This window comes from Plectropomus leopardus, chromosome 24 (assembly GCF_008729295.1).
Source record: "Plectropomus leopardus isolate mb chromosome 24, YSFRI_Pleo_2.0, whole genome shotgun sequence".
In the NCBI taxonomy this organism is placed as follows: domain Eukaryota; kingdom Metazoa; phylum Chordata; class Actinopteri; order Perciformes; family Serranidae; genus Plectropomus; species Plectropomus leopardus.
In genome coordinates, this window is record NC_056486.1 from 14,351,690 (window position 1) to 14,367,645 (window position 15,956).

The window sequence follows — 15,956 nt, forward strand, 5'->3', positions numbered from 1 at the left end:
ATCCAGACACATCAGTAATGGCCTTTTTAACATTTTGTTCTAAAACGCGTGGCTGTGAGGAAATTGACACCATTTGTCTCACAGAAGAAAGATAACTGAGTAAATATTTGCAGCGGTGAAATAATCTGGGTGATTGAGGTGAGTTTTAAAAGGTTTAATGGCAAAGTAACACACACAGTCACAAAGACACACACACACACACACACACACACACACACACACACACACAAAAACAAGCAGCTGGACAATAATGCACTCTGCAGGGAAAAGGAAGAACTGTGCTGATTGGTGGACAGAACAGCTTGTATGTGTGACTATCACCTGTTTCTGCACACAGCTGCTGCACCCAAACGCTTCTGGTCCATTTTTAGCACAAATGTTTTTGTGCTCTTCAATCTTACTTTAATCATGCATTGCTGTGATAAAATAACATAAAATAATCTGATTGTTGATTGACTTTGGTGGCTCCTTTGAGGAATTGTAGGAGGAAAAAAAACAGTGCTAAAAGAAAATTTAAAACTAAGAATAAATTGTTAGAAATTAGATAATAATAGAAACAAAAGCAAAACAAAATGTTTACTGCAATTTTAACTGCAATGTGTATTTTCTCAATAATTAGTTACTCAATTCAAAAACCTAACTGCATGGCCACCATTGTTGTTTGATGTTTTGGTTGGATTTCGGTTGTGATGTGACAGAAAGGACGTCCAATACTCACGTCAGTTTGCTGTAAAATACTGACGGTAACTGGCATTAGTAGTTTGTTGGTTATGTTGTTAAGTAACCAAAATCCAATGTTTTCTAGCATGTCCTGTCAATGTCATCTTTACTTAAAATGAGGAAATTTAGCTGTAAGGTACAGAGAACAAAACTTACTATTTGCAAAACATCACAATGTCAACATCCACGCAATCCAATTTTTGTTTTGACCTAAATTTGATGACTCTGACTCCTAATCTTTGCAGTCATATGACGTCTGATGCCCACTGGGAAATTAATTATCTACCATTTAGCTATTTAATTTGATCATCTTTCAAGAAATAAACATCCATCCTGTTGCTTCATATGTAGAATTTTCTCTTCTTTGTCACAATTGATGGTTGATGTAATATTTTGGGAGTTTGAACTGTTTGTGAAGCAAAGGTAATTTAAAGAAGGTCCCTAGAGAAAACAATAGGTAGCTGATGAGTAACTGATAATAAACGTGATCGTAAGTGGCAGCCCTGGTCGTATCTGTTGTGGTAATTAGTGACTATAATTGTGTTTCCTATTTTTAGGATTATTGATACTGGTTTTCTCAGTTGTGTAGTCATGGTATAAATTATAAAGTATAAAGAAATAGGTGTTTATGTAAACACGGCTAAATAAGTTAAGAATGATTGACATATATACACATATTTTTAAACGTGACGGCCGCTGCTCTAAATATCCTCCCAGTCACACGTACAGCTTGAGGCGATCTATTCGAGGGCTTTGACAGCATTGTCTCCGCCACATGACACTTTGGGAGCTGAATCATGGTGGCATACCCTCAGCCTGAGCAGCCAGTTGCTACTTTCAGTCTGTGACAGCAGCTGCTCGAGTCGAGGCCTGCGCTGCGCCGTGATTCGGCCCAGTCAGATTCCACCAGAGCTGAAGCAGGCAGGGGGGCAGAGGGAGCTATATTTAGGGTGGGACAGGATTAAATTGCAGGGTCTTCACAGTGGAAACCTTTTCTCTGCTCTGCCTTTTCCAGCCAGGACCGACTGCCAAAAGGACCTGTGGTCACCGTCTCCTTCCTCTCTCCACGGACCCCCTTGTTCCTCCTGACACGCCATGGACCCCAACGCCATCAAGGAGGAGCTGCGCCTCTTCCAGAGCACCCTGCTCCAGGACGGGCTGAAGGAGTTGCTGAATGAGAACAAGTTTGTGGACTGCACCCTGAAGGTGGGCGACCGCAGTTTGCCCTGCCATCGGCTGATCATGGCCGCCTGCAGCCCTTACTTCAGGGAGATCTTCTTCACAGAGGACGGGAAGGAGGTGGAGAACACCAAGGAGGTGGTCCTGGAAGACGTCAACCCTTCCATCCTGGACATGATCGTCCAGTACCTCTACTCGGCCGAGATCGAACTCACCGACGACAACGTGCAGGACATAATTGCTGTGGCGAACAGATTCCAGATTCCCTCTGTCTTTACCGTCTGCGTCAACTACCTCCAGAAGAAGCTGTCCATGAGCAACTGCATGGCCATTTTCAGGATGGGCCTGGTGCTCAGCTGTCCCAGGCTCGCCGTGGCTGCACGCAACTACATCGCCGACCGTTTTGAATTCCTTTACAAAGACGAGGAGTTCCTCAAGCTCGCAGCCCACGAACTGTTCGCCATCATCGGTGGAGACTCGCTGAATGTGGAGAAGGAGGAGCTGGTGTTCGAGGCGGTCATGGCATGGGTCCGCCATGACAAAGAGCGCATCAAGGTCCTGAAGGATGCTTTCAACTGTGTCCGCTTCCGTCTGCTGCCAGAGAAGTACTTCAAAGACAAAGTGGAGACCGATGAGATCATCAAGGCCGACCCCGAGCTCCAGAAGACCATCCAGGTCATCAGGGACGCCTACAAGGGGAAACTTCCGGAGAAACCCAAGATGAAGGAGGGGGAGGAGGGCGCTGGCGTGGAAGGAGGCGAGGAGGACAGCCCGTTCCCCGGCTTCCTGAACGACAACCGCAGACACGGCATGTATGTACGTGAATTCATCGTCATGATCAATGATACAGCAGCGGTGGGGTATGATGTCAATGAGAACGAGTGCTACCTGGCGGCCATGTCGGAGCAGCTTCCGCGTAACCACGTGAGCCTGGTGTCGCAGAAGAACCAGCTCTTCATCATCGGAGGACTGTTTGTGGACGAGGAAAACAAAGATCTACCTCTGCAATGTTACTTCTACCTGGTAACCACATTTTGTTTTATCTACTATTGCTCCCTTTAAAAATACATTTAATTCAATTGTTGGATATTTGGGAAAAGACGATGGTACCATTATCTTAACATTAAATTCGGAGCTAGCCTAGCTAATCACAGAGACTGGTAGCAGGGGGAAACAGCTAGCATGGCTGTTGGTTTTACACTTTTTTTTACGAATTATGCAGCGATATGAAGAATAAACGGGATATAACATGTTAGTTAGTGACGTAGTAGGCACATTTTTGTTGAAATGTCTAAAGAGTAAGGCTGTTTCCTCCAACTTTGTGCTACTTTAAACTACCTGCCTGCTCATTAGCTTTTATATTTATAACGAGGCGAGGCCCCCTTCCTCCAGCGTCTCAAACGGATCTTATTTACGGAAAAAAACTACAATTAACTACATTTAATTAATGGCAAACTGCAACTTTATTAGCACGCAAATTTAGATTTTTAATGTAAAAAATCATGTCTTATTCTAATGAGTCCGAAAACCTGAAAATGAGTTTGCAGCTTTTGCATTGGAAGAACATCATCCCTGCAGCACTCTAGAGGACAGACAGGACAGTGGGATCAGTCTTCTCATCTAACACTGCAAAAAACAAATAAGCTTTTCCCCAAAATGTCCAAATCCTCCTCATAAAACTGCGTTCGTAGCACCTTTAAAGTCTGAGTATGCATGAACATAATGCACTTAGCGTTAACTCACAAACTGTCTTTTCCAGGGAGTATTTTAGCTCATCTAAACCCTATTTTGCATAGCAATCCCTTAAATGAAACTCAAACTACAAAAAGAGAAGAATGACTGACAGACTGACAAGAATACATTTTTTCCTAAAGCAGTCTTCAGTCAGCTGATGGATTGTGTTTCCCATGCTGCCTATCAGGCCTAAAAGAGCCAGACGATGAAGGAAGTGACACAGGCCTTTGATATCTAATAATAACTGTATTTAATAGCATAATCGATATATGGAAACCATGCAGTACTATGATTCACTCTCTTCTTCACGAGGACATAAAGTCACAGGCTAACAGGGGTTAAGAGTGTGTTTTATTGTACTTTTCCTCACAGTTGGATCCTCTCACACCTGAATGGGTCGCCCTGCCGCCCATGCCTTCTCCAAGATGCCTCTTCAACATCGGAGAGAGCCAGAACCTGCTGTTCGCCGTGGCTGGAAAAGACCTCCAGACCAACGAGTCGCTGGACTCTGTGATGTGCTACGATGTTGAGTTCGTGCCATTTTTTTTTTATCTCCCTCTCTCTGTCTTTGTGTCTCACCCTGTATCTCATCTTTTGTGCAGTTTGAGGTGATAATTAAATAACATAGCTGCTTCTATTGGAGAATTTTTAAAAAAGGAACTATAATTTAATCATTTGCATCATTCTTCTGTTTGTTTCCTCTGTCATAATGGAGCTGTTTATTTGTGGATGTATAGTTTTGATATTTAACTTGCTTATTTGACATCATTTAAAACTGTTACTTAAATATGAATTCTTCAGGAAGATGAAGTGGAGTGAGACCAAAAAGCTTCCTTTGAAGATCCACGGCCACGCTGTCGTCTCCCACAAGGGAATGGTCTACAGCATTGGAGGAAAGACAGATGACAAGTGAGTAAATGGGTCTGTGTGTGTGTGTGTGTGTGTGTGTGTGTGTGTGTGTGTGTGTGTGTGTGTGAGAGAGAGAGAGACAGACACAGAGAGAGACAGAGAAAGAGGGGGCCTTACGCTATAAGCTGCAGCTGTTTGCAGTCTGGTCTATCATTCACCACCACGCCAGACTGCAGGGCTGCACACAACTTCATCCACAAAAATTACACCCCGACAGTTCAGGACTTTCTGATATGTTACAATCATGGAAGACGTCTGACATTCTGTATTCTGTGTGTCAGTGATACTTTAACCTTAAACCCCAGGATTTGACACTATTAGCTCATCAATCACTTCAGTGTTTATAACTGCTAATAACTGAGAGGAAACAGGTGCGCTGCTCCTGCACTGATTTCAGTTGGTGTTAAAGCCTTAAATCAGGGTGTGAATTACTCTTTTTAAATGACGACACAATTAACAATCAATGGAAAACAATAAATCAATCCAAAATCTGTGTGGCTAAAAGAAAAGATCCACAAGGCCTGGAAATCTGGAAGAGGAACATAAAAAGGTGGAGAGAAAAAAGAAAAGGAATTTATTGTTAATAAAAAGAAAAGAAAAGCAGATTTTATCGAGATTTTTACAAACAAAGGAAAAAATGTGCATAAAACTTTACAAAAAAAATGCCTTTATCGCACTGGCAGGTTCTAAAAGTTATAACATGATTAAAAACTTATACACTGTATTATCAATTACTGAACAAATATCTTATGGTGAGAAGAAAATACCTTCAGGAGTTTTGTCTTTTCTGTCTCCACCCTCCAAACCTTTTACAAGTATTTAAACCCTGAAAAAAAGGTTTAATTACTTTTAAAAACATGGGGAAAAAGGACGAGCAAATTGGTAAGAAATGTTTCACAAATTGCAAGAAATTAATAGATTTAGAAAAGTATTTTCAATAAAGCTAGGGAAAAAAAAAAAAAGCGGGGAAAAAACCCTTTTTAAATAAACCTTAATATATATCTAAAATTATTTTGCAGATTTAATATACAATTTTAAGCACCTTTTTACAGGTCATTCCTTTGTTTGTCTCCTTGTTTTTACATTCTTTTTAATTTTTAAAACTGTTTTTAGGTCAGTTGCTTGTAACTTTTATGAATTTCTTGCCAAATTCAAGGGGTTAAAACTCATCTAGGTAAAAGTAAAAATAGTAAAACTTAAATGTAATTTCTTTTTCTTTTTTTTTATTGTACTCAGTATTTTCTCTTCCGGTCATATTTTCTTTGTTATATTCTATTTTGAAATGAAGTTTTCTTCCCTGTTTTGGTATTAGTTTATTCAGCTGTTTGGTCATGCGTTTCTGTTTTCCTGCTGATTGTCGATTGGCTGCTTCATCCTTTAAAAACAGAACTCAGTGAGGCTCTAATGAAGGCTTCATGCTGAAACACATTGTCAGTCCATTAGTTACATTAGCAAAAGTGATTAAGACATGAGGTGACATCTTCATCATCGTTTACTGGAATGTCTAATTGTCTTTTGGGGAACACAAACACGCTGCTAATCACATTTACAAAGGAAGTTTGCTCTAAATGATCCTTATTTCCTCTACTTGTCTGCTTTTTGTTTTGCTTTTTTCACGTTTTATGTGGAAAAAAGGTGTTTTTGTAACAATTACTCTGAATGAGCTGAAGGAACACAAGATTCTGCCATCCATTCATTAGTGTGTGTGTGTGTGTGTGTGTGTGTGTGTGTGTGTGTGTGTGTGTGTGTGTGTGTGTGTGTGTTTGAGAGAGCACCATCTGGCCGTCATGTAACATCTTTTGACACAAAAATCCCACGATTGTCTTCCTGCCTCCGTTTCCGCAGCAAAGCCCTCAACAAGATGTTTGTCTACAACCACAAGCAGTCAGAGTGGAGGGAGCTGGCAGCCATGAAGACGCCCAGAGCCATGTTCGGATCTGTCGTCCACAACGGCAAGATCGTGGTGGCTGGTGGCGTCAACGAGGAAGGCCTCACTAATTCATGTGAAGCCTATGACTTCACAACAAACAAGTATGATTTTGTTTTAAGATTTTAGTTGAGAAATTGTGTTAAAATAATCTAAATGTTACATGAACAACCGCATTTAGACATCATTCATCTCAGATTACCACATCCTGTGGAGCCCCAAAGTGTCCAGTGTAACATCAGGAAGACATAATGAGACAAACATGAGTAAATTGTGTAAAATTTAAAAAAAACCAGCAACTTATACATTAAACTCATAAATTGTAGGGCTGACAGAAGCTCTTCAAATCTTCAGTTGTTGCCAATTGATTTCCGAATCAGTCTTTAAATGTAAAGTTACTGATAGTTTTGACTCATTCCCATCTAATGTCAGTCACCAGCACTCCTGAACTACTGATCTTAAACCTCAACTGTCAGTATCATCTGAGTATGAGTATCATCCGTTTAGTGAAGTATTCTTTTGAAATTGATGTTTTAGAAATGTCAGAATTATTACGTTTTTTATTATCCCACCCAGAGTTTTAGTTAATTACGGATGTTTCTCACTGAAGCTTTGATGCCCCAAACCTGATGTTTTCAGAAAATTAACAAGCTACTCATCACGATCAGGATTTATATTTCCTAATTGCATTTTTCCTCATTACTACCCAGCTGCTGGCAAACAGCTAGCTAGTTCCTGTTGGTTATCAAAACACAGAGGAGACTGCACTGACTGTTGACAAAGTTTCTTTCTCTGATAAAGTTAAATTTAAAAAAGTTAAGTTAAAGTTAAGTTTAAAATAAAAAGTCTGCTGCCGTAACTCTAAATCAACCACTAAGCAGCTGCTGTTAGCACTGGCTGCTTTATGCAGACTAATAATATGCGAGGCTAACTAGCAGGCTCGGCAGATAGCGTGTGCTACCTTGTTAAGCTAAATAACAATAGAAGTTAACGCCTAATCTACTGTGTTTATTCAGCCTTTTCTCTTTCCCAGGATGTCAAACGCCAGCGTGGTTAGTGGCTTTCAGCAAACTCCAATCTGAACCCATCTGTAGCAATGATGCAATTCAAAGCCTGATTCAGTCTAAGCAGGTTGGGAGGGAGGGAAAGGTGGTGAATAGTCAACCAAACACAGGACTTTCCCCCAGAAAACCACTGTTTGTGTCCTCTGCCAAGCATTGAGGTTTTTTGTTAGTATTACGTCATCAGCATGTTAACAGTCATTAGATTATTTAAGTTAATAAACAAATATCCTAATTTTAACCCAAAACATTTTTTTGTTAACCGTTCCAAGTAGTTGTGTTGGTTAAACTTTAAGTTCTTTTGCTGGCAAAACAAGCACAAAAAAAAAAAAACGCTCTAAAACAGAAGCTAGAGGGGCACACAGAGCATCAACGCAGTGTCGGGCCAATGACGAATCTGCCATGTTTGACAAATTAGGATTGAGAACATGTTGGTGTATTTACAATAGCAAGAGGAGCTAAATGGCTAAATTTGTTAGCAGTTTTTTAAAAAATAGGGGGAATTAAAAAAAAAAAAAACAATAATCTTATTATTTTATTTTGTATGTATTTTATATTATTCATTTCACAATCTCTTATTTATATATTTAAAATTGAAGTCTTTGGGCCTCCATATGAAAAAAAAAAAGAAAAGAAAGTTGGACAAATGCACTGAGGTACAAAGGACATCTAAAATGAGAGCTCCATCTTACACTTGACCTTCTCCTAATGTTGTTTCTCCTCAGGTGGGAGCCCTTTACAGACTTCCCCCAGGAGAGGAGCTCTGTCAACCTGCTGAGCAATGGCGGCTCCCTGTTTGCTGTGGGCGGCTTCACCATGGTGGAGATGGAGAACAAGGAGGTGGCTCCCACAGAGGTCACCGACGTGTGGCAGTAAGTCTTCACAAGTTATGGGTCCAGTATTTACATGGTTTGGCTGGTTAGCGGTGTGTTTGCTGGAGTTCTGACTCTCCTCCTGGTCTCGTTAGGTATGAGGATGATAAGAAGCAGTGGAGTGGGATGTTGAGGGAGATGCGTTATGCTGCCGGCTCCTCCTGTGTGTCCATGCGCCTCAACGCTGCCAGGATGCCCAAACTGTAGACAGAAACACTTTCTTTCTTTCTTAACCCCCCCCCAACAGCACCTCCTGACACCCCCCTCCTCCCCCAGCGAGCTGCCTCCGAGCCGTCTCATCCTCTGCACTCAGATTTCTGTGTGTCGAGTTGATCTTTGACATTAATTTTTCTCTGAACTGAGATGATTTTTATCTGTACTATAAACACTCGGCTCTGCTGCCTCTTCAAAGACTGCACCATCCCCACAGTATTAAAAAAAAAAAGAAGCCACAATTTAGATTGATCTTTAAAGCTCTGTTTACACCATTTCTAGCGTTTCTTTTGTAAAATAAACATTTGTAAACTTCTGCTTCTTTTACTGTTTCTGACTTTGTGTGATCCACAGAAAAGTGACATTACAGAGACTGTATCAACACGTCGAGGGCAGCCGAGGGAGAGAAGATATATATTTGTAGCGTCTTTGTACTCTCAGGTAAACAAGGAAGTGGAAGTGTGTTAATAGCAGGTGAAGTATTGACATTTGAGCTCGGCATAATGATCTTCAGACACGTGACAAATATACATGTGTGTGTCAGTGTGATCGTGGGATACTGCACTGCAAGCTGAAGAGGTTGAAACGTGACTGTTGAGTTGAGGTATGCCCCCCCCACACTGAGAAGAATGCATTCACAGTGAGTCATCACGGTGTTTGAGTGTGTTTTTATTCTCACATTAACAGGATAATGACACAGGAGATGGGCGGATTTTACACATTTGAAAGCAATCATTTTTCAGAATTGTTTGCAACTGTGAACTGCAGCCTTAAAGGAGATGTGTCAAGGATGCAAGTAAGCTCAATAACACTTACAGGTAAGATAACGTAAGTAATGATATATAGTTGGAATTTATACTGCCTCCACGGTTCGCAGAAACGTACAAAGCCAACATTTTCTGACTGCAGGGCTGTTTCTGTTTTACTGTTACTGGTCTTTTTAATGAAACTTTATCATTAACCCACTGTACTCTACCTGCCCAGCATCAGACACCAGACAAGGTCAGCAACTAGCTTGTGAAGTTGCCAGAGCATTTATAAGCTAAGACCCAGATATTTCCCTTAGGAGTTGGTGGAGAACAAAATAGAGCTAAAAAAAATAGTCCAAATTAATGCTTTCATTTTACATTTGCACAACACAAGTGCTGTGACTGGTTGATAAAAATACAATTAATTTCCACCACTGGGGACTGCTGTGTTAAAGCGTGCTGGCAGCCTCGACATTTGCTCACAGTGACGTTTCAACAGGTCAGGCAGAACTCACAGGTGTCCTGCACAACACGCATCCATTTTTCAGTGTTAGTCATTACATATTCTTACAGATGTTTGGAACTGATTTGAAAGTTGCTCATAGAGCTCATAAAAATCTTGTGGCAGCTGTTTTTATTTCGGACACTCATGAATGACTGTTATTTAACCCTTTGACACTAGGATCAACATCAGTTTTCTTGTACTGCGTTCAGAAACATTTCATGAGTATTTAAACCCCTGCAAACTGAGAAAATTGGTTTGATTTCTTTCAAAAACATACAACAAAAAACATAATGAGCAACTTGGCAATTTTTTTTTACTTCATATTTATAATTCTCATAATTAGGTATTAGATTGTTTTCAGCGCTTTCTTAAGGTCATTTTCTTGTTTTATTGTTATTTCATTTGTTTTTTTTTTGTTTTTTATTTTAACTTTTTTCAGTGACATTTAAAAACAAAAAAACTTTTTACTAATTTCTCGCAGTTTTTTGGCCATTTCTTGTTAAATTGCTTGGTGCCTTTTCCCCATGTTTTTGAAAGAAGTCAAGCCAATTTGCTTAGGATTGAAAGTGTTAAGGATTATTTCTAACATTCTGCAAAACTTCCTCATTACTTGAATCAGAAACCAAGGTCTGCTCCAAGTTTAACGCTGCAGTCACATTGAGGCAAACGCAAACATGTTTGGAGATATAACAAAGACCTCTATAGAAACTCCTGAGTTTATTTTCCTGAGCAAAAGGTGCACTTGAGAGTTTAATTCATCAAAAAAAAAAACCCAATGTGCTGCCAAACCTGATTGAGTAAATAAAGTGACCCTTAAGCTTTATTAGCTCAAGCATGACACCAGGAAGTTAGTGCACATGGCTGAAGGTGAAGCACACAACAGCGAGCTTTCAAACAAAACTATGCTGGAGTTTCCCCCTGGGTGTGGATGACTGGAAGGGAAGAGGAACGAGTAGGAGGAGGAGTGACGGAGGGATGCATGTGAACAACAGAGATGAGACGCTGAAGGCTTTGAGTGAGCACTGCTGAGGACACTGTAACTAAAAGTGAGTAGAAAAGTATCTTTTACCTTTATGACTCAGCCTCTCTGTGTTTCAGCACTGCTGGATGACATTAGCTTTTGCATAGAGTTTGTATTTTTTTTCCCACGAAATGTAATCATTTTAATGAATACAAGTTCCTGCCTTCTGAAATCTGAGTGTACATGTGATGTGTAAATGACACCTCATACATCTCCTCACATCTATAATGAGAGCAGATTGCACTGCACAGCATTACAGGAAGCTGCCATCAAGCCAGCACGCCATAGGCACTGTCATTTCCTGAGAGGCTTTGAGAAACCAGACTGTTTGACGAGGAAAAAAGGTTTTGTTTGCTTCTTTCCCACTGCGTTTGCTTGATTGTTTGTTTCTTTCTTAGGCTGCTCGCCTGTGGGTTTCTGTCCCTGCTCTCTCCTTCCTTCCTCGGGCAGTAATTGCCAATGACGATTATCTGACAACTGAGGGAAAAGGGAATGATTTGCTCGCAGTCTATTTTTTCTTGACAGCAACATACAATGTACATGTATTCACCTGAATTTTGAATTGGAAAAAAAATGGAGGAATGGGCTAAATATTCAGCTCAAAATCCATTACAAAAGAGCACTAATTCAGAATCTAATCAGCATGATTTGAAAAAATTAAATATGCACTCATCAATATTTTGCATTAATAAATGAAATGACCACAAATTTATGTTGAAGAGTTAGTTTGAACTTGTTTGTTGTGACAAACCCACCTGACTCTGCAGGTGTCCCACAACTCTACGGAGTATTTCAGCATTTTTGAGCAATTTAAGCGCAGTGTTGTTGTTTTTTTTAAAGGCTTGAATATTTAATGTTTGGGTATATCTTCACAGCTGAGCAGGCATTAAATTCCAGTAAAACCCGTCAGAAATTCACTGTCAAATTTGCAACAAGCTGGTAGGTTACAGATGTTTTCAGGAGATGGTGGGGACTAAAAAAGAGCCAAAAGGAAGTAAACATCGGACTCACATTCACCAGAATCAGGACTCAAATTGTTTGCCAACATGTTTGCCATTTCAACTTTATTGGCTTTAAAATAAGAGAAGATAGCAATAAAATAAAAGAGTTCAATACCAACATTTTCTCGTGGCGACTGGACGATGTTTGTAAAATTGCTTTCCATCCTCAGACTCAGCCATGGCCAGCTTCCTATACTACGGAGAACATCACAACTGCACCAATGTGGACCAACTGATGAAACGCTATTACCTGCCCGTCTCCTATGGCGTCATCTTCATCGTGGGCCTGGTGGGCAACGTCACCTCCATTGGCATTTATCTGACAAAGCTGCGACCCTGGAAGAGCAGCAGCATCATCATGGTCAACCTGGCGCTGACCGACCTCCTCTATGTCCTCAGCATGCCCTTCTTGGTGTACTACTACAGTAACGGGGACTCGTGGACACTCGGCGACTTCATGTGCCGCTTTGTGCGCTTCGGGTTTCACTTTAACCTGTATGGGAGCATCCTCTTCCTGACGTGTCTCGCAGTTTTCCGCTACGTGGTCGTGATCAAGCCTTTGAGGGCTGCACAGGTGCAGCAAAAGTTTTGGGGTATAATTGCGTGCTCGGCCGTCTGGATCATCGCCGCTGCTGAGATCACGCCCATGTTGACGATGATATCTTTGGAAGTGCGCGACAATAAGACCTACTGCTTAGACTTTGCTAGCACCATACCCGTCGACGACGTGCGGTGGTACGGCTGGCTGCTTACTGCTCTGGGATATCTCCTCCCTCTAGTGGTGGTGTCCATGTGTTACATCGGTGTAGTGAAACAGTTGGTGAAAGGGCCCTCCATATCCAGTCCGTGTCGGATGCGAGCGCGCCACGTGACCGTGCTAATCCTGGTGGTGTTTGTGGTGTGTTTTCTGCCATATCACATCTTGCGTGTGTTGCGGATAGAGACTCGAAGGACGCCAGAGACGCCATGCATGGTGGAGCGCATCGTGCATGCAGCATATATTATCTCCAGGCCTCTGGCCGGTCTCAATACGTTTTTCAACCTGGCTCTGTACACTCTGTCAGGTGATAGGTTCAGGAGGGCCTTCCTCAGTACATTTTGTTTGGAAAACTTTAACTTCAACTGGCTTTCCAAGGCCAGGTCGTTGGTCCACCTGGCTGTTATCAGCAAGGCAGGTAGTGACATGCCGGCTGCATGACTGAAGACTGTCCAAAACCTCTTTCCCTTTTTTTAATCTCTCTTGGATTGACTCTGTGGACACTCTATAAACTTATTCAGACACGGTGCCGGGAAAGCTGCATAACAGCTGTAGTTACTGCATTGTCAGCCGCCCACAGATGATAAATAGTTTTATGTGCCAACACCTGAAATGTAAATATAAATGACTAAAGGTTAACCCTTTGAAACCTGGATCAACATCTCTTTTCTTGTGCTGGGTTCAGATGCCTTTCACCAGTATTTAAATCTTCGAACCGTAAACAAAGTGGTTTGCTTTCTTTCAGTATAATGGGAAAAAAGGCAACTTGGTAAGATATGTTCAGCAAAGTGCAAGAAATTAGTAGATTTAGATTTTTTAATGTGGGGAACATGTAAATTCAACTATATTATCATTACCATAACTATGTATTTAAAATTATGTCACATAATTATTAGTATTTCTTAAGCACTTTTTAAATATTTTTTGTAGTTATTGTGGCTACTTTTTGTTAACTTTTGTTTTATTTTATTTTTTTAGGTAATGTAATGTTCATTTTTTTTTTTTTTTTAGCTTTCCTTATTGCTTTCTTTCTTATTTTGTTGTTTGCTGTCTTTCTTTATTTTCTTTGTACTATTGAGAAAATGTTGTTATTGTAAGGCTATAAGCCACCAAATATGAAATGAAGCATGAGATAAAAGCAATATTAGGAATTTAGGAAAGGATTACATCTATCTTTATTCAATACATTTTGCCAATAAATGTTGTCATTGTATTTTTCCACAAACCATGTTACATTTCTAAATTGTTATGTATCCTAGCAAATAAAATGAAACCACTGTGGTTAATGTGTGGTTATTATGGGTAGGAAAAGATTATCTTATGGGCTGAAACACAGTGACAGATCACTAGAAAACATCCACGTTTAATGTTAAAAACAGCTGGAAACAAAGACATTACACCTTAAATGACTCTTAAAACAACTGTTGTTGTTTGATGGGCTCAAACAGTGGTCTGCAGTGATAACTACAATGTTAGCAATAAATTAAGATTGTTTTGTGTTAACCAGTATTAACAGTACCAGTTTACAGTTGTTTTTGCAGTTAAACTGTGTGTACTGTTCCTTTAACCGCGTGCTGGAAAACACAGAGAACAGCACGAGACGGGAAGTCGCGAGCTGCGCAAACCGTCAACTTTAAGCAGAGGAGAAAAACAAGAGGACAGAAGCGAATTTGTACACTTTTATTTTTCAATTTTTGGAGGATTTTGTGCTCACCTTCTGTCTATATCGCTGGATATTGGATTTGTTAGAGTTTTGAACGCGGACGTGGTGAGTTAAAAACTATTCTGGGTCAGTTAGCATGTTATTTCCCTAATGTGTCGACGAAATTGCTGGTAGCTAAGCTAAGAAAGCGCGACTACATTCATATTGTGTATTTAATGTGTTTTATTTTTGTGTAAAGCGAACTGAGAAGCTACATTTGACAGGTCAAGTTTATCTTCGTTAATGCAGAGAGGTGAAGGCCGCCATTTTAAGGGGGCGTTTCAAATTTAATTTACCATTAACATGTATTAGTTTGAACCTATGTGAGACTAAAATATCATTTCGTATATATTTTCGTGTTGCACTGTTAGCTGGAGAATGAAGATGGCGAACCACCTGTCGGAGGATTTTTTTTCGGGAGGTCATCTGCTTCCCCAACACCAACCTCCACTCCAGGGAGAGGGACTCATCCACCTGAATCACGGTAGGACTAAACTATTATTATATCACACTGGATTTTATTCTGCAATCACAGTGTTTGCAGAATAAAATCCTTCACTGGGAGATTCCTGGTGTGCGGATCTCTATCTCTTCACATTGTGTTCCTCTTGGGTCCAGCAACCACCACTACCACTATGTGCATGTCTTATTTTGTTGAGTAAAAGATAAGGTAGCACTAAACTCTTTAAATAGGCCGAACTAAGATAAAAGGTGAACTTTAAACTGGGTAAACTCGAAGAGAAGTGAGGATAACTTAAAGGACCCTAAAGTTAAAATTATCTGTTGAACACAAACAGTCTTAAATTACGCCAGAGTGACATAAAATAGGGACATACCTATTTTTAGATTTGTGGTGTATTTTGAATGATTTTAAGGGATTTGAACCCTCAATTCCTCAGTGTGTGTGTGTGTGTGTGAGAGAGAGAGATGTGTGATTTGGTACCTAAATATACATATGCTCACTTATAATTTTTCTGCAAAACAATAATGCAGTTCAAACATATCCCTTTGTGGTCTGTTATCCCTGAGTGCTAGATATAAACTGAACTGAAACTGAAGAACCTAGATAGTCCTGGCTGTATATATCTGGAATGCTACATATGGTATGCGGAAATATACAAAGCCAGCGCATATATTTCATCTCCAGGGTCCAAAATTAAACACCCTCCAAGCCCCAAATGCGGTTAGATTTCCCATTTGGTAAGTAGATCGTGGAGAGCTATCTGCCACACTGGCAGGTGAAGTTTTGTACCAAAATAGTCATGTGAGAGTCTCACTGCTGAGAGTCACTGCCGTATTTTGGCGTCTTTTAGAGGTGCACGGCTCTGCTGCTCCTCTGTTGTCTGTGTCCAAGACACACACACACACACACACACACACACACACAGACACCTGTGCTGATGCGGTGAAACCTGACCATCTTGAGAGCTACTTGTTTTTACTGTGGGGGACATCAGCTGCTTAAATACCACCTGCTGTTAGAGTTGAGAATCTTTCAGTATCTCACGATTTGATTTGATTCGATTTTGATTGTTGGGGTGACAATTTGATTGAGAATTGATTCTCAATTCAAAACGATTTCCGATTCAAAAACTGGGAGATGTAA

At 40.4% G+C, this 15,956-nt stretch overlaps 2 protein-coding genes across 2 annotated transcripts; both read left to right on the forward strand.

Moving 5' to 3' along the window:
• Positions 1-1,567: 1,567 nt before the first annotated feature.
• LOC121962977 (kelch-like protein 41b) lies at positions 1,568-8,932 on the forward strand. Its single transcript, XM_042513334.1, has 6 exons — positions 1,568-2,922; positions 4,006-4,163; positions 4,435-4,542; positions 6,388-6,573; positions 8,256-8,402; positions 8,498-8,932. The coding sequence occupies exons 1-6, from the start codon at positions 1,816-1,818 to the stop codon at positions 8,607-8,609; spliced, it is 1,818 nt and encodes a 605-aa protein (XP_042369268.1). The 5' UTR covers positions 1,568-1,815; the 3' UTR covers positions 8,610-8,932.
• Positions 8,933-10,839: 1,907 nt separating this feature from the next.
• Positions 10,840-13,267, forward strand: LOC121962981 (2-oxoglutarate receptor 1-like). Its single transcript, XM_042513338.1, has 2 exons — positions 10,840-10,915; positions 12,062-13,267. Exon 2 carries the CDS (start codon positions 12,070-12,072, stop codon positions 13,087-13,089), a length of 1,020 nt encoding a protein of 339 aa, XP_042369272.1. The 5' UTR covers positions 10,840-10,915; positions 12,062-12,069; the 3' UTR covers positions 13,090-13,267.
• The last annotated feature ends 2,689 nt before the right edge of the window (positions 13,268-15,956 follow it).

Excerpts from the sequence above, each read along its gene's own strand:
- LOC121962977 (XM_042513334.1), top strand. The coding sequence starts at position 1,816 with ATGGACCCCAACGCCATCAAGGAGGAGCTGCGCCTCTTCCAGAGCACC. Across the intron at positions 6,574-8,255 it reads TATGACTTCACAACAAACAA|GTGGGAGCCCTTTACAGACT; the intron begins GTATGATTTTGT and ends GTTTCTCCTCAG. Across the intron at positions 8,403-8,497 it reads GAGGTCACCGACGTGTGGCA|GTATGAGGATGATAAGAAGC; the intron begins GTAAGTCTTCAC and ends TGGTCTCGTTAG.
- LOC121962981 (XM_042513338.1), top strand. The coding sequence starts at position 12,070 with ATGGCCAGCTTCCTATACTACGGAGAACATCACAACTGCACCAATGTG.